This window comes from Tenrec ecaudatus, chromosome 8, assembly GCF_050624435.1.
Source record: "Tenrec ecaudatus isolate mTenEca1 chromosome 8, mTenEca1.hap1, whole genome shotgun sequence".
Classification (NCBI taxonomy): Eukaryota; Metazoa; Chordata; class Mammalia; order Afrosoricida; family Tenrecidae; genus Tenrec; species Tenrec ecaudatus.
In genome coordinates this window covers 134,332,753-134,350,978 of record NC_134537.1, presented here as the reverse complement: position 1 = coordinate 134,350,978, position 18,226 = coordinate 134,332,753, and the positions used below count along the sequence as shown (strand labels likewise).

At 39.5% G+C, this 18,226-nt stretch overlaps 1 protein-coding gene across 2 annotated transcripts in view; it reads right to left on the bottom strand.

The window, feature by feature from the left end:
• The window catches only part of GLRA3 (glycine receptor alpha 3), a 184,322-nt gene that overhangs the window by 12,251 nt on the left and 153,845 nt on the right, over window positions 1-18,226 (bottom strand). The window contains exons 8-9 of one of the 2 annotated variants that reach the window (XM_075555791.1): window positions 15,668-15,811; window positions 13,421-13,465 (exon numbers count right to left, since the gene is read on the bottom strand). In XM_075555791.1, coding sequence (XP_075411906.1) covers window positions 13,421-13,465; window positions 15,668-15,811 — 189 coding nt within the window. The remainder of the gene's footprint in view (window positions 1-13,420; window positions 13,466-15,667; window positions 15,812-18,226) is intronic. The other variant, XM_075555790.1, reaches the window with a different exon arrangement.

The window sequence follows — 18,226 nt, the reverse complement described above, 5'->3', positions numbered from 1 at the left end:
TAAATATAGACACAAAGATCTATTTCCCCAACCTCCTATATATATTTGCATGTACATGTCTTTGTCTAGACCTCCATGAATGCCCTTTGACTCCGAGCTCTTTCCTCCATCTCCCTTGACCTTCCTCCTGCCCTACTACCATGCTTCATTGCCACCTGGGCTAGAGTATACCTCTTCTCTAATCAACCTTACCCTTGATCATTTCCCACCAGGCCTGCCACTCCCCCTTCTCTACCCTTTGGGGTCCCATGTTTTTCCCTTGTCCCGGGGTTGGTTAACACCACTTCCTTACCCCCCCTACCCCCCACCCCAAGTCCCCCCGGAACTGTCGGTCCCGTTGTTTTTCCTCCCGATAGTTCATCCAGCCTGTCCTATTCAGACAGACCTGTGGAGTCACTAACATGCACGAAAACTAGACAGAGGAACACAAAGCAACAGTATATAACCGGACAACAAAACAACCAAAACAAACCACTGAAAAAGAACAGAACAAAACAGTTCACAAGAGAAAAGCTTGTAGTTAGTTCAGGGATCTTTGCTGGCCCTTAGGAGCGTTTTCCAGTCCAGTCTGTTGGGGCACCACGCCCTGGCCCCAAAGTCCACTTTCAGCATTCCCTGGGGACCTTGCCACTCCATTCCCTTGCTGTTCCGCTGCACTCCCCCAGTGCATTGCCTCGGTGTGGTGGGATCAGGTCAGGTGCAATTCCCACACTGTGTCTCCGGTGCTGTCCCCTGTATCGCCCTTAGTCACTGAGGGGCATCATGTCTCATAGTAGGGCCAGCCATGTTGTTCTCTCTGTGGACTGGCTGCTCTACTCAGGAACATCATCATCACGGCCTGGTGGGCCAGGCTGTGCTCCACTCTCTCCTCCTGCCCCTTCATCTGCTCCCGTGTGCTCTGGTCAAATATGACCATCTCCCATAGCTGCAGGGTCAATGTCGTCCTTTGGAACAAGTTCTTTTCGGGGGAGGGGCAGGAATCCACTTAATTTATGGTGCTGGGGCCTGCCTCCCAGACCTCTCCACCGGTTCCGTCCTCCACGCCGGGATAATGCATTCACACCTTGCGACACTGGGTTGAAGTCTGGTCCCACTTTCCCTGTGGAGATATAAACAATACCCTCCCCTTGGGTGGATTAATGCCCCATTTCTGTCATGCTGATTGTACTTACCTCAGGGGACTCATGTTGTACCTGTCCCTTTGGGACTGGCTTACCTCGCTTAGCATAATTCCTTCCAGCTCTTCCCATGAAATAACGTGTTTCATGTGCTCATCGGTGCTTTTCAATGCTGCATAATACTCCATTGTGTGTATGTGCCAAAGTTTGCTAATCCACTCGTCTATCGATGGAAACTTAGGCTGTTTCCAAGTCTTTGCTATTGTGAATTGTGCCGCAATAAACATTGGAGCGCATATGACTGGTCGTGTTTTATTTGCTGCTTCAACGGGGTATATGCCCAGTAGAGGGATGGCTGGGTCGTAAGGTAGATCGATTTCCATTTTCTTTAGGTATCGCCAGATTGCTTTCCACAGTGTCTGTACAAATCTGCACGACCACCAGCAGTGGAGGAGGGTTCCTATTTCACCACAGCCCCTCCAACACTTGTTGCTCTCTGATTTACTGATCTGGGCTAGCCTCAGGGGTGTTAGGTGGTATCTCATGGTTGTTTTGATTTGCATTTCTCTTATGGCAAGGGACTTCGAGCACTTTCTCATATATTTATTGGCCATATTGATCTCCTCTCTAGTGAAAGTTCTTCTCATTTCTTTTGCCCACTTCCTTAGGGGGTTAACTGTTTTCCTCTTTTTGCAGGTCATGATGGTGTTGTAGATTTTAGTAATGAGCCCTTTGTCTGACGTGTCATTACTAAAAATCTTCTCCCAGTCTGTGGGTTGCCTTGTCACCCTCTTGGCAAAGTCTTTCGAGGTGCACAGGTGTTTTATTCTTATTAGATCCCATTTGTCGATTTCCAGATCACCTGTGTGTGTCCCCTTCCCTGTTGCAGTGAGCCTATGTGCTCCCTGGGCCAGTGCTCTGAGATTAGTCCCAATTCCTTCCTTAATGGTCCTGATGGTTTGGGGTTTGACTTCTAGATCTGTGATCCACCTTGAGTGTATTCTTGTGCATGGGGTGAGGTAGACGTCTTGTTTCAACTTTCTACATGTGGATATCCATTGTTTCCAGCACCACTTATTAAAGAGGGCATCTGCTTCCCACTTGACGTTTTTGGGGCCCTTGTCGAAGATCAGTTGTCTATATGCTGATGATTTTACTCCTGGGCTTTCTATTCTTTTCCACTGGTCTGAGTGTCTATCATTGTGCCAGTACCATGCTGTTTTGACCACTGTAGCTGTGTAGTAGGCATTAAAATCAGGCAGGGCGAGTCCTCCAATTGTGTCCTTCTTCTTGAGGAGTTCTCTGCTAATTCTGGGTTTCTTCCCTCTCCATATGAAGTTGGTGGTCAGTTTTTCCAATTCTTTGAAGAAGGTTGATGGTAATTGGATTGGTATAGCATTGAACTTGTAGAGTGCTTTAGGAAGAACTGTCATCTTTACTATGTTCAGCCTACCTAACCATGAGCAGGGGAGCTTCATCCATTTGTGAAGGTCACTTTTGGTTTCCTGTAATAGGGTTTTATAATTATGCTTATATAGGTCTTTAGTATTTTTTGTTAAGTATATTCCTAGGTATTTCAGTTTGTTCTTGGCTACTGTGAAGGGTACTTCCCTCTTAATCGCCTCTTCCATGGCCCTGTCCGATGTGTATAGAAACCCTACCGACTTCTGTTTATTGATCTTGTATCCTGCTACTCTTCCGTATTCCTCTATTGCTGTAAGTATTCCAACTGTGGAGTTTTGGGGGTCTTCAATGTATAGGATCATGTCATCTGCAAATAACGATAGTTTCACCTCCTCCTCTCCCAACTGGATCCCTTTGATGTCCTTCCGCTGTCTTATGTTGTTAGCCAGAACCTCCAAAACGATATTGAATAGAAGAGGGGACAGGGGGCATCCTTGTCTTGTACCCTTTTTCAGCGGTATTGTTCTTGTCTTTTCTCCATTGACTATGATGTTGGCTGTTGGTCTTTCATAGATAGCTTGTATGAGCTTGAGGAACTTACCTTCCAATCCTATCTTCATGAGGGTTTTGATTAGGAATGGATGCTGGATGTTGTCAAATGCTTTTTCTGCATCTATGGATATTATCATATGGTTTTTATCCTTTTTCTTCTCGATGTGGTGAATGATATTGATGGATTTTCGGATGTTAAACCATCCCTGCATCGCTGGGATGAATCCTACTTGGTCGTGGTGAATGATATGCTTGATGTTCCTTTGTATTCTATTGGCCAATATTTTGTTAAGGATTTTTGCATCTATGTTCATTAGAGATATTGGTCTATAATTCTCTACGCTTGTGGGGTCTTTTCCCTGTTTGGGTATCAAAGTAATGCTGGCTTCGTAAAATGAGTTTGGGAGCTTGCCGTTCTTTTCTATGTTATGGAATACTTTGTGGAGGATCGGTGTCAGCTCTTCCCTGAATGTTTGGTAAAATTCTGCTGTGTAGCCATCTGGCCCTGGGGCCTTTTTCCTTGGTAGGTTTTTGATGACACTCTCTATTTCTTCCTTCGCTATGGGTTTGTTGAGGTTCTTGATCTCTGTCTCAGATAATCTAGGGATAGATTGTTTTTCTAAATATTTATCCATGTCTTCCAGGTTTCTGAATTCATTAGAATACAAACCTTCATAGTACTTTGTGATTATCCTTTTTATCTCATTGGGGTCTGTTGTTATTGCCCCCGATTCATCCCTCATCCTGGCTATTGATGATTGTTCCTTTCTATCTTTGGTAAGCTTTGCCAGGGGAGTGTCAATTTTATTAATTCGTTCATAAAACCAGCTTCTAGTTGCATTAATCCTTTGCATTGTTCTTTTGTCTTCCCACTGGTTTAACTCCGCCCTGATTTTTATTATTTCTTTTCTCTTGCTATTGGAGGGGTAGTTCTGTTGACTCTGTTCTAGTTGTTGGAGGTTTTGTGTTAACATATCTGTCATACGCCTTTCTTCTTTTTTCATGTATGCATTCAGTGATATCAAGCTACCTCTGATAACTGCCTTTGCAGTGTCCCATAAGTTTTGATATGTTGTATGCTCGTTCTCATTAGTTTCTAGAAATTTCCTGATATCCTCTCTGATCTGGACCTTAACCCATTCATGTCGCAGGAGATCGTTGTTTATTCTCCAATTGGTGGCCCTTGCTTTTCTGGGTGCCCTTCTATTAATCTCCAGCTTTATGGCATGGTGGTCTGAGAAAGACGTCTGGATAATATCTATGTGTTTGAATTTACTCAGGCTGGCCTTGTGCCCCAGCATGTGATCTATTCTTGAGAAAGATCCGTGTGGATTGGAGAAGAATGTGAAACCTTTTGCTTTTGGATGAAAGGCTCTATAGATGTCTATCAGGCCCTGTTGCCTAATTACATTGTTTAGCTCTCTGGCCTCTTTGCTGAGCTTCTTTCCCTGTGACCTGTCTTTCTCTGATAGTGGAGTGTTGAAGTCCCCCACTATTATTGTTGTTTCCGTGATTTCTTCTGTCATTTTTTTAATAGTTTGTTTGACGAAATTTGCCGCACCATTATTAGGTGCGTAAATATTCAGTATGCTTATTGCTTCCTGGTTTACTGTGCCTTTGAGCATTATGTAATGACCCTCTTTGTCTCTTTTTATGTTTTGGATCTTGAGATCCATTTTGTCGGAGATTAAGATAGCCACTCCTGCCTTCTTGGAGTTACCATTTGCTTGGTAAACTTTCTGCCAGCCCTTTATTCTCAGCATATGCTTGTCTGCTTGCTTAAGGTGTGTCTCTTGCAGGCAGCAGATTGATGGGTTATGTTTTCTAATCCAATCCTCCAGCCTCTTTCTTTTAACATATGAATTGAGCCCATTTGTATTCAAAGTGATTATTACAATCTCTGGCTTCATGGTTGCCATATTCTGTTTTGTGTTTTGGGTCTTTGCCTATCTTCCTTCATATCAGTGTACTGCGTTTGAGTGGAGGGTTTCTATCCTGTCCTCTTTTCCATCTGAGACCGTGTTGTCCTGGTACGTGTTGCTGGCATGTTGGCTTCTAGATGGAGATGGGATATATGGTGGTCTCCTGGAGGTTCTAGTTGGAGCTTGATCTTCTGGCCATAGTGAGTCAGCCAGTATGTTCTGCAGGGTCGGGTGACTTGCAGTATATTTTTTGAGTTCTTCCTTGTCCTGGAAGACCCTTATCTTACCCTCTATCTTAATGGATAACTTGGCAGGGTATAGGATTCTGGGGGAGGCATTTTTATCTTTCAGAATTTGGAAGATGCTGCTCCATTCTCTCCTCCTCTTCATGGTTTCAGCTGATAAGTCTGAGCATACCCTTACCTGCGCTCCTTTGTATGTGACTGTCTTCCTTTCTCTTGATGCTCGTAGAATTTTCTCTTTTTCCTCTAAGTTGGATAATTTTACAATTATATGCCTTGGCGTGTTCTTCTTGGTGTTTAGCTTAGCCGGCGTCCTCTCTGCTTCCTGTATGAGAGTCGGATTCTCCTTTGTTAGGTTGGGGAAATTTTCTTCCAGGAATTCCTTTGCTATCTTGGCGGTCGATTTGTGTGTTATGTTGTGTTCCGGTAGACCAATTATTCGAATATTTTTCCTCTTCATAGCATCTGTCATTGATCTCAGGCTGTCTTCTGTTTCTTTAATTTTCCTATCTGATTGTTTTTCTCGCTTGCTTCGTTTGTTTTGAGCGTCCTCGAGTTCACTGATACGGTTCTCAGCCTCCTCAAGCCTAGATATAGCTTCTGTGACCTTTTGTGTGGCCTCTGCTACCTCCTCTGTTAGTTTCTGCAGTTCCTTTTGGTGGATAGTATTCATCCCCTCTATTGTGGACTTCATCCCCTCTATTGTGCATTTCATCCCTTCTATCGTTGCATCCTTATTTTGGTTTTCTTCTCTTAGCTCCTGTATTACTGCAAGCAGAGTTCTGAAGATTTCCTTTTGTGGCTGATCTATATCTGTTTCTTCTATGAGTGACGTTAGGTCTGTTAAAGTGCCTCGTTTTTCTGATTTTTTTGTTGGGAGTGATGTGGTCTGTTGATTTTTCCTTGATCCTTTAATAGGCCCCATGCTTCTGGGAGACAGGAGTAACCTTATTGTGTGGAGGCTCAGGCCACTGTGCCGTCTCCTGGGGTGGCTGGGGCGGGCTGCGGCAGGCTTAGGGCTGGCACTGGGGACCCAACAGGGCCCCAGGTGGTGAGAGCTGGCTGGAGCTCACTGAGGGCTCCTCAGGGACTGCAAAGCCTAGACTGCAGGTGGAGTGTTTGATCTGCCCGGGCTGGACACTGCAGGGAACAATGGTGTTCGCTCTCCGCCCTTTTGGCGCGAAACCGCAGGGGGTAATGGCACCGGCAAAGGAGGCTTGGCGCGAAACCGCAGGGGGCAATGGCGCCCTTCCTCTGCTCAGGCTCAGAGTCGCGGCCGCCGGGGTCCCCGCAGCACCCTGGGGAGGGCACCTACTCTTGTGCCTTGCGCAGGGGGGGGCCCTTGGTGGGCAGACTCAGCAGCGCGGGGCGCGGCGCTCCGCGGAAGCTCAGGGTCCGGGACAGGCGCGGGTTGGGCTATGGCTCCTGTTGGCGGGAAGTGCTCAGCGCAGGGTCCCGGCCAGGAGTGGAGCTGGCGCTAGGCTGCCAGGGGCTGGCGGGGGCGGGCGGGGGTGGGAGGCCAGCGCCCGGAGGGCAGGTGGAGAGGTCCGCGGCAGCGGTGCGGGTGGATGGTCCCCCGTGGGGGTCGCCAGACAACCCGCGGGTCCGCTCCCCTGAGCTTGGATGAATGGAGGGAGGGACGTGGGCCCGAGGGCAGATCGCTGCCCTGCGGGGAGAGGGGAACTGCGGGAGAGGAAAGCTTCTCTCCCAGTGGAGATCCGCGTATGGGGAGTGGGGAGTGGGCCGCTGGAGTAGGCAGGGCAGGCAAGTGGCTCTGGGCTGGCGTCCGTTTGGGGATGGAGCCTAAGCCGGTCGCCAGTGAGCTCACGGCAGCTTAGTGGCCAGAGATGTCCCACTAGTCCGTCCTCATTGACCTAGACCCCTGCTCCGGACAAATACGTGGGGTAGGACTGGGGTGCTGTCCCAGGGGGATATTTCACTCACCAGACTCTTACTATTCAGCTACCTGGTCGCCAATCCCGCTTTGTTTGGAGGAGCTCTCAGAGTATGCGGGTGTCCCTGTCGGCCATCTTCCCCCTCTCTGAACTCAATATGTCATATTTTATCGTAAGTTCTTAATAAGCATTCATCCAATTCTGAGGCTGAATTCTTCATATACTCTAGTTTCTTGCATGATTTGTGTAAGGACAGAAAGCCAACAGTTAAAAGATTCAAGCCTGAAGCACACCTTCCTGACTTTAAACCACATAGGATCCTCTTGGTATGTTGAAATGACTGATTCTATGTCAATGTACAACTTCCTTATAAGCACAATTATGTGTCTGGAATGTCTTTGTAATGTTATCCATAATTTGTTCACGCTGAGTCTAGGGTCTGGCCTCAGGGCCATTGATCACAGCTGCAGCCATCTTTTGTCCTGCCAGGCCTAGTGATGCCAGCCCCATTGATGCTGATGCTTGCACCAGGCCCAGTGGTATTGAAGGGCCCAAGCCAGAATGATGCGTGGGACTGATCATGTCTAAAAGATTCATAGATGCCCTAAAGAAATAGCAGCCCTAGGCTTTCCGTTGCTCCCTCTCTTGCCGCTCACCCCGACATCTCACTCTCGGAAATGCTCTCTATTACCTCCTTTCCCCATTTCTACCACTGGCTCCTTTCCTGCTCTTCCTTCCAGAAAAGCTGCAGTGGTTGTGCAGGCAGGACTATTAACTCTTTCCTTGCCAAGCCCTATTACAGTTCCCTAGTGGGTCTGTGTTAAAACCCGCTTCTCCCTTCTTTTCTGCTGTGGAAGCTACATGTGGCCTTTCAACCTTTTAAGTCAGCTAATTCTCTGGCTTTAGACAAAAGGCCAGCTCTAATCTTTCTAGATGTGATTGTCCTAAATTACTTTCACCTCATCTCCTTTGATCTCCCTGTTCCCTATAAAATCATTATCCTGAATAAATCTATTAATTAAAGGTCTCCGCTCTGTTTCTCCTCTCTGAAAAAAAACTTACAGTGAGTTTTATACGCATCAGTCTTTAGCAAGATTATCTAGATTCACTGAAAATGATGCCACCAGTACTTCAAATGCCAGCTGGATGACCCATGATGAATATATTGTAGTAGTTTCCAAACTAAGTCAGATTGGGAATATACCTGACAATCTACTTCTTAAAAAGTTAGTCAATGAAAAATCCTATGAAAATAATATTAGGATTAAAATGCATTTTTGAGATAATTTTATTATCTGGATAACATTTTAAATTTCAAATGGAGTAAATGGTAAAAGGAAAGAAATTAAAAGAAACATTTTAAACAGAATCAGATAAAATGCAATGCTAATGTAGTTGAAAACAGTGTAAAACTAAAGAATAAGTTTAATTTTCTGACAAGTAAACCCTATTGAGTAATTTTGAGCTCTAAATAATAAAAAAAATGCATTTAACTATTGTATATATTTTTTCTAAAAGAAAAACAAAAAATCCATCACCATCAAGTTAATTCTGAATCACGGTGAACCAAGGGACAAAGAATAACTGCCCTGTGGGCTTCTAAGGCTGTTAATCTTTACAGTAGCAGAAAGCCTCATCTTTTTCCTCAGGAGCAACTGGTGGATTTGAACTGCTGACCTTGTAGTTACTAACCCAACAGCTAACCACTGTGTCATCAGGCGTCATTAATTATTTATGGAGGAAGACCTAGTTTCACTAAATTTGAAAATAAAATACATGTTTCAGTAATCAATAATTAATACCACAACATGATAAATCCATTATAGCTATATTGGTTGACTGAGTGGTGAAATCATGGAGATGGCTATGAAGTTGGAAAAACAATCTGAGAGCGCATGAAGTGAGGGTTGTGACAAATGCTCTCAGTTGTTGCACCATGAAAACCTTGACTTTTGTCCCACCCTTTTCCCATTAGCAGCCTTTTCTGGGATGTCTTTGCATTATCAGGAAGTTCAATAAAATACCCCCACAGGGGTCTTTCTGTATATGCATGTATGTATATATACATGTGTATGTGTATATATATATGTGTGTGCATTTACATGTACATATATGTGTGTATATATATGATGGGTGATAGCTTTTATTTATTAATGAGAAAATGACAGGGAAGAAAGTTAATTGCTAATCATTTTCAGACACAAATCTCTAAGTATGTGAATTTACTTCAGGACTTACTAATAACCATAAAAATGACACATTTGGGGGTAAGAAATAATTATTGTTTAGGAAATTCTAAGTTAAGATAGAAAAGTGAAATAATTAAAACCACTTAAGATAAAGAGTAGTCAGAATATTGTTTTATGTATTTACTATATACATTTTTGTATAATTCAAAAAAGGAAAATTTAAAAGTACATTCTTCTTGTTGCAAATCCATTGTTAATGTAAAATTCTTTGTAATCTAATCCCCAGGAGAACTGTGTTATTTATTATAAATAACATAGGTTCAATATGAATTAACCAAGTTATTCTCAGTTCACTAGAGTTAGACTCATAAATGGTTTGGAAGTGATTGGATGGTAAACTGTAAGGATGAGTGTTTTAGATGAAAAATTATGATACAATGTAATATAAATATAATAAAATATTTTAGGAAACATGAAAATATATGAGGTAACTGACTTAAAATTTTTCTATTTTTAGCATGATATACAAGATTCCTTCAGTGCCAAATGATGATTATGGAATGACATAAAATAATATATTAGAAGAAATTATATATAAAATATGTATATTTTAGTTATTTTTACATAGAACTAACTGTAAATATTGAATTTAGTTTTAAATTTTAAAAAGTATATTATTGAATATTATTTTCCTGTACAAATATTTCAGAAAGGAGATAAATTCACAGGCTAACTATGTTTAACAGCAACTCAAAATAATTCTTTACAGACATAATTACATCCTTACAATTTTGTTTAGTCTCAGAGAATGACAGTCAAACTCCTATGAATCCCAGCTTCAATTAAAATTTTGTTTGAATTAAAACTATTGGAAACTACTCAGGTGTATGTGATAGAAGTTCCAGGGATCTACTTTCTGTTGAAAGAATACAGGATAAGTTAAGCTTGAATGAAAAAATGATTATATAACATTGTGTGGCAGTATCAAATTTTTTTCAACTATGTATCCTGACTCTTAAACCAAAATAATTTTATGTACTTTTTTCTCCTGCTAAGATGATAGGGTTAACAAAATACACTGGCAGAAAAATCAATCATTTATTATAGCTAAAAGTTAGCTTTAGTCATTTTTAAAGAAGAGAGCATATAAACACATGAATAAATAAAATAGTTTGCATTTTTCTCTAGATGGTCAAAATGCAGTCAATGATATCTTTATTTAAAGATAGAACCATTATGCCTGGTAAAATATAAACTTGACTATGACTTCTTCCATCCAGAAGTAATGGTCTATTTAGACATTTATGTAAGTATAAATAAATGATGGCCATTGCTATCGAATAGATTCTAACTCCTAGTTATCCTGTTCGACAGGCTCGAACTGCCCCACGGGGTTCCAAAGTTGTACTCATCAGAGGAGCAAGCTGCATATTTCTCTGGGGCAGTGGCTGGTGGGTTAACAGCCAGCCCTTCATCAGTATCTCATCAAGGATCCTTGTATCAATGACAGACATAAAATACTAAGTAGAAGGACAGAAGTATTAAAAGATAGAATGTGTCCAAGAAACTACATGAAATACAGTAATGCAATTCCATTACATTTACATCTCTCAACAAATAATTTGTGCAGAAAAATAATTTAATATCTGTATGTTTACATAAGATTTAAGGAATCTCAGAAATGGAAAGAGCTGCTTCTATCCTAAATACTTTGATGTTATACGTACACCCGCACATACACAAACCAAACTCGATTCCACGTCAATTCTGACTCATAGTCATCAGCTAGGTCAGAGTAGAACTGTTCTTTTGGGTTTCTGTGACTTTACCGAAGTAGACAGGCTGGTGTTTCCCCTGACATATACAGCTCTGGGGACATCATCTAAAAGACACAATGGCTAATCAGCACACAGCAAGCTTCTGACAGTGTGGGGTGGGGAAATCTGGATACAAAGGAAAACTTGTTTGTTTGTTTTTTTCACAACACACAAAGAAGTCACTGGTTCCTTAACAGAGGGTCTTAAAACAGAAGAAATGTGAAAGAGTATGTATGATCCCTAACTCAACGGTGAACCAAGATGAAACATCCCTAGGGATAATATAGGAATAGTTTCCCCTTTTGGAAAACTTTCTGTAATGAAGCAATTTTATTTACTTTGCCCATTCTGTGAAATAGCAGAACTGAGGAATATTCATGTATATGGTACTCATGGAAATTGAAGGCATAGTTATGTTTTAGACTCATTGATTTAAGATTTAGATTCCTTAGATTATTTGTAAACCTTTGGTTTACAAACTGTCATTAAAACAGCAAAACATTTGGGCACTCATGAAGGTTTTAGATCAAGAGAATAGTTTCTGAAAGGTCAAAACAATCAACTTCGAAATGTATATAATTCTTTCAATAAGTATTATAAAAATAAATATACTATTTAAAGGATTATGAACATGTAATTTTAATGTAATAAAAATATAATTACAAATTAAGTATGAAATACACTATTATAAATAAATATGAAAACAAAAGCATATTTAATGTATATTTACACTATTACATTACTTTTTAAAGATGTAAGTATTTATTGACCTATGAGGTAAATAAAATACATTTTCATTGAAGTTTTTGCATTGTTTCTAAAGCGATTTTAAATTGAAGATACTATTTAATTGTAAAACTCCTGTAAATAGTTGTTCTGTTATAAACCCATTGCCATATTGTTGGCTCCATATCTTACCACGAATTGCCTTGTGCTTAAGGTGTGGTAAGTACTGTGGCTGTCACTGGAGTGGGAAGTTGCTATTGGTGGTGGCAATGTCTACTGCTGGGAGTGAGGGATCATTCAGCAATTGAAGTCCTTGTCAGAAGTGTTATCACCCATACAACTGTCACGGGATGAAATGCAGGCCTGTTGGTTAGCAGCCAATTGCTTTAACCACACTGTGCAATTAGGGTTTCTTAAGTTATCAAAGAGTTCATTTTATTGTTCTTCCCAAACATTCTATCTATATCTATCCATTGATCGACATAGTACTTGACTTGAAACCATTGAGTATGTAATTTCCACGCAATTTAAAAATTCACAATTAGGATAATAAAGGAAAGTTAAATACCATGCTAAATTACTTTCCTCAGAAATAAAAAAGAAAGATAAAGTGGTTATGCTAGGAAAAAAACAAAGATTTAATTATAGTCTCAAAGAAAATGGTGAAGTGATTTTATAATATTTAAAAAGCTTAATAAATTGTTTAGCATATTATTGTTCTAAGTATTTACTCTGAGGTTAGGGTTAATGCAATATTTATTTAACATCCTGTCTCTTGTAACTAGAGTTATGCACTAAAATGGTTGCATGAGTTTTTAAATGTACCCCATCTCCCCACAAAACAAAACAAAAACTCCCTGAGTTTAGAAGGCAGAAATATTTCAGAGGATTCCCCAAGGTAAATTTTTGTCTTTGGCAGACTTACATTCAATCATTGAATACTATATGATTGGTTTCTAAATTTAACCATCTATGGACCAATATTTTCTACCCAGATGAACTTCTTAAACATTTAGCTATTAATACAGACATGTATCCTTATGATTTTTAAATTTTATTTTACAATTTCAAAGGATATTATAAAAAGCAAAATGATTTATCTGATATAAAGAATCTGACCATATTTTAACATTAAGAATAAATTAATAAGATATAGACTTCACAAAGTATATTATTGTCTTCAAAATTTTTATTTTCTATAAAATATAACTGTTTTAAGCTAATTTTATTAAAGTATATGATTCTTTTCATAGAGATTATTATAAGACATATATGATATTTCTCTTTAATATATATCAAGCAGATCTTGATACATGAAATAGCACTATTAAGTAGTTGAAGGACAGTATCCAAGTATCCCTTTACTGACTGCGGAAGCCAAGTGGAGTGTGTTGGAAAAGAAAGAACGTTCCTTAGCTACAGTGGTAGAAGTGGCGTGGTTTAAAAACGGGAAGGGGCTGTATTTCCCCACCAGACGCTGCCTGGGTGCAGAGAAGCTGTGTGCTGTTGTACAGAAGACCACATTCTGTATTTAGTGTGAAGAAATGGAATTTACCGTGTCTGAGAAACGGTAAAACTTCTCCAATGCAAAAGCTTCTGTCTGTGGGGAGGTAAAGTTGACCAAGAGAGATTGAGTAACTAGAGAATCAAGTCATATATGATTAAAATATAATTGTACAATTGGTTTCAATTACACACAACTTTAAATATACATATGTATCAGTTAATATTTTATATATGCAAAGTATCCATTCACAAGTATGATTTAGACATTTCTAAAAACTTGATTTTCTGCACTAAATCTTTTCTTCCTGAATATTTAAACTATTGATTAAAAAATCATAAGATATTTCTATTTTTGCATTTCAACATTTTACCAGATTCCCAATCACTAATTGATTAAATCTTGCCAACTCTAAGCTAAGGAGTAAAGACTATAAATGCTTTTACTTGAATATTCTTACATATAATAAAAAATAAATAAATGCTTTGGTCAGGTTGATTTTTTTTAAGGAAGAACTGAATGATTGAATGTGTAATGTTTTCCATAAGATACCGTGACTGTGGGACATGCTGGGAGTATAGAATATGTTCGATCTCTCAGAATTTAGCCTTTTAGACACATCATCTTTTCTATTGTTTGTAACACAAAGCTGACATAGTCTGTATAAAATAGAGAAGAGAAGCAGAAAAGAAATGACAAGTAAAGAGGAAATGCAAAAGAAAATGATAGGGAAAGTTAGTCTTGTTTTACTTCTTATTAATGCTATTAGATGGGAAAATGGGGTTCATCTGTCACTAATTGAAAATAGATAACTCTCTCTCACTCACTCTCACTCTCACTCACTCTCTCACTCACTCTTCACTCACTCATTCTCTCACTCACTCACTCACTCTCACTCTCACTCACTCTCTCTCTAACAAAAAAAAAAAAAGAAAAAGAAAATAGACAAGGACTTCATTCCCATGTCAGGGCACCTTGTGTTGCTAAAGGGTTTCGTCAGTGCCAGTCATCATGCAGGACAAGTGGAGTCTGCGGGCAGAAGAAAGGAGGAAAGGAGGTGAGGAAAGAGAGAGAACAGGAACGTAGAAGGATTATGAAAGTGTAAGTGGGCTGGGCAGTCAGGGTAAAAGGAAGCGATGAAAACGTTTTCAATGTGCAAATAGTTTGCTTTGGTTTTTATGATCGTTTCAGCACATGTAAACCCTCGTATTACTTTATGTCCCTCGTATTACTCTCCAGTGCTCATGCTCCTGAGCTAAAGGGAGCTCAGGTGTTACTGCGGCAGTGCTGATTTTGAGGGAGCTAATCTGGCTTTGATGGAATAAGTTATTCCTTGAGAGTCCATTTCATACTGAACATACTCAAGCATTGAGAGACTGTGGCTTATCGCTTCTAAAAAATGAATGAATCTATGCATTCAACCACTTATGAAACCTTAAAAAGTTAAAAAACTGAAGACTACTCATTAAAGTGCACATTATATACACAACTAGTACTTTCAAGATTTGAGTTACATTTTGACTTTATATATAAGTATCCTGGATCTTGGCCACATTTTCTCCTGTTACACTTGACTAAAATATGTCTGTACTACTTTAAGAGTCATTTGTGTTTCAAATGGAAGTTGGCACATTCATATTTACAGCACATCCCCTGCTGCCAAAGCCATCTGTGAGTAACACGCCATGCCGTCCGAGGACAGCTCCTCGCCGCCCACTCAGACCCAGGTGGGAGATTACTCCCATGGGCTATTCCGCTATCTGGATGATATTGCTACATCAATGTTCTTTTGATTTCAGCTTTTATCTTTTATCAGATGATAGATAAGCAATGAATGGTATCAAAAGAAATGTCTTTTAAGAATATAAATATTTGTCAAAAAGGTTATAAGATGAGCTTATCATAACAATATTAATCAATATTATTTGATAGAAATGAAGGAATTAGCTCAATAAAAGAATAATGTAAAAATAATATCTGATGACTGGCATTGGAGACACTGTTTATACTGCAAGTAAGAGATGATATATTTTGTAATTTGAAATGAAAGTGGTATTCCAGCAAATACATTGGGAAGATATGGACAACTTTCTCATGTCATCAGATTTATTGTGTAAAGTATATCAAAGAGTCACCATGTTTTCACTGAGCCAATTTTTGACGTAATTATTTCAAAATTTGAGAAAACCAAAGCAATACCTGGTATCTATTGCCTTTTTGTGAATCTCTATTAAATATAAAAATTTATCCTTTCAATGCAAATAGTTTTCTAACAATCCCAATACCTTTCATTGTTACCTTATTCTTTCTCTTTCGTCTAAATCTCAGAAGTTCTTTATGCTGTCTGGAGACAAAATTTACAGCTGCATACTCCAGAAGTGCAGAAAACACAAAGAGGAGGCAGACTGCCATCCATATGTCAATCGCCTTGACATACGAAACCTAGGCAGGGGAGAGAGAGTAAGCAGAACAAGCTGTTGTATGACTTTCACTGAGAATAGTAGTAAATATGTTTCTGATTCTGAATTATATCATTTACATATGAGCTTGAAAAATAATGGCCCATTGTTTACTTAATAAGACATGAATCTTTCAATATTTGATATATTACTAATACTTTGGCATTTGTATATATCACTACATTTTTATTGGTATATAATTCACATAGCATGCAATTCAATATATAAATGATATTAAGAAGAGTTACATAATCATCTCCACAATCAATTTTTAGAATAGGTTCTTCTTTTTTGTAACTATTGTTGTTATCCCCATTTTCTCCCAACCTTCTGAACCATGTCCTTAGTTAATTATTTTCTCCCAAGTTCCTCTACCATGTCCCTAGGTAATTAGTAATCCAGTTATTGACTCTATAAGTTTGTCTATCCTGGGTTTCATAAAAAACAAACAAAAATACAATCAAGAAACAAAAACAACAAAATATAAGAAAAAATCAATTAAAAAACTGGAATTGATTTAAAATAGGTCTAGGGTAGATCTAAGGTTAAGATCAAAGTACAAATGGGTCTTGGAATCTGCAACCCAGTGGTTTGAAATTTAAGCTCTGATAATGTTCCCTACTCCAGATTTGGATTTTGTTATTTAAATTCCTGGGATCACATATGCTGGTGTACTTCTTCCTTAAGGATTTAGTTAAACACTCAATTAGATAGCCGCTTATTTTGAGACAGTTCTTTAAGACATTTCTATTCTTCTGATAGCAGGGCACCATCTGATTTCTTCACCACACATTGCTATAGCACTCATATCTTCAGTGATCTCTTCATAAGACAAACATTGAGGAAATTATTTATAATTATTCTTAGATTAGGGCTAAATATAATTAGGGCTGTCATAATTATTCTTAGATTAGGGCTATGATTAAGTGGGGTCCCAAAGTCCATTCACATACCTGTGGTTTATATATGTCCCTGGTTCATTTTAGAGACATTATCCTTTTATTAGAGAATATTATACGTAATCCCCCTGGGGCACATGGTAATTCTTTTGATAGTATCATTAACTTAGTCACTGCTTTAGAATTGAAAACATGTGTTGAGAAAAGTAAATGATACACTTATAGGCCAGCTTTTCAGAACACAATATGTGAATTCTTGACTTGCAGTGATTGTATCTTGTATCGATTAAAAGCTTAAGTAACTGAAGACTGTTTACACAGAGTGAGACTGGGGCTGGGGCAAACCTTTCGATAACACTCATTCACAGAGCCAGAACCATACCTGCTAGATTAAAACTTCTCACAAGAAAACCTGCAAATAGTGCATGTGTGGTAGTTCCAGGCCACTGTACATGGGGCTCCCTCAAGGGAAGAGATAGGAACCAAAGTCAATGACCACCAAGTCCACCACCTTGGGATAGCAGCCATTGAATTCTGCTCACACTGGGGCTGTTCAGCCTTAGGTCCAAGGGGGTATGCCCATTCCTTAAATCTGCTGCAAGTGAGTTTAAGGTGAAGTCTAGTTCACATAGTGGGGTTTCCCAACTGGATCCTTCTGGTATATCCTGCGAAGAGTATTGTGCACCACCACAGGGCAAGGTCCCAGCTGTATATAGCAAATGGTCTGGGTCGCTGAGGGCTGGATAGAAACTCGGTCACAAGTGTTCAATTAGGAACATGATTCTGGGCACATTCTCCCTGTGAGGTTTGCTGACGTTTGCAGTTTGGTGCCTAGAGTCAGCTCCAACATAGCATTGCCCTGTCCTATGGGATCCTCATACGTTTGATTGTGATTGTGTCCGCTGTTGAAACCATGATGCTAATCCTGCTCCTTCACGGCTTTCCTCGTTTTATTTTTTGTTGACACTCTTCTTTATCGAGCACCGTGTCCTTCTCCAGAGACTGGTCTTTCTGATACTGTGCCCAAAGTTTATGAGACAAAGTCTCGCCATTCTTGCTCCTAAAGTGTATTCTGCCCAAACTTCTTCAAAGCGGGAACAGTAAGGAAAGTAAGAGAAAACCTGTCTCTCGACCTTTCCAACGTGACCCTCCAGCTCTCAGTCAAACTTTGCTCAAGTCGGGTTTTGAAGTCCTCCTCTTTGAATCCATAGCACCCGAACTTTCTGTTAGTTTTTTTAACTCTCTGAGGGAAAAAGTGATTTCTATCTGGATCACTACCACAAGAGTGATCTCTCTCTGTCTCTATCTCTGTCTCTCTCTCTCTCTATACACACACACACACATATACATACAGCCATATATATTCTTGTTATTATTGAATTCATTAACAAAGGATTGAAAATGTAAAGATTAACATATAGGCAGAAGAGTAAATAATAAACAGTTCACTTGGAATTTCACTTTTTTGAGTTAACTCTTCTGTAAAAACAAAATAAATC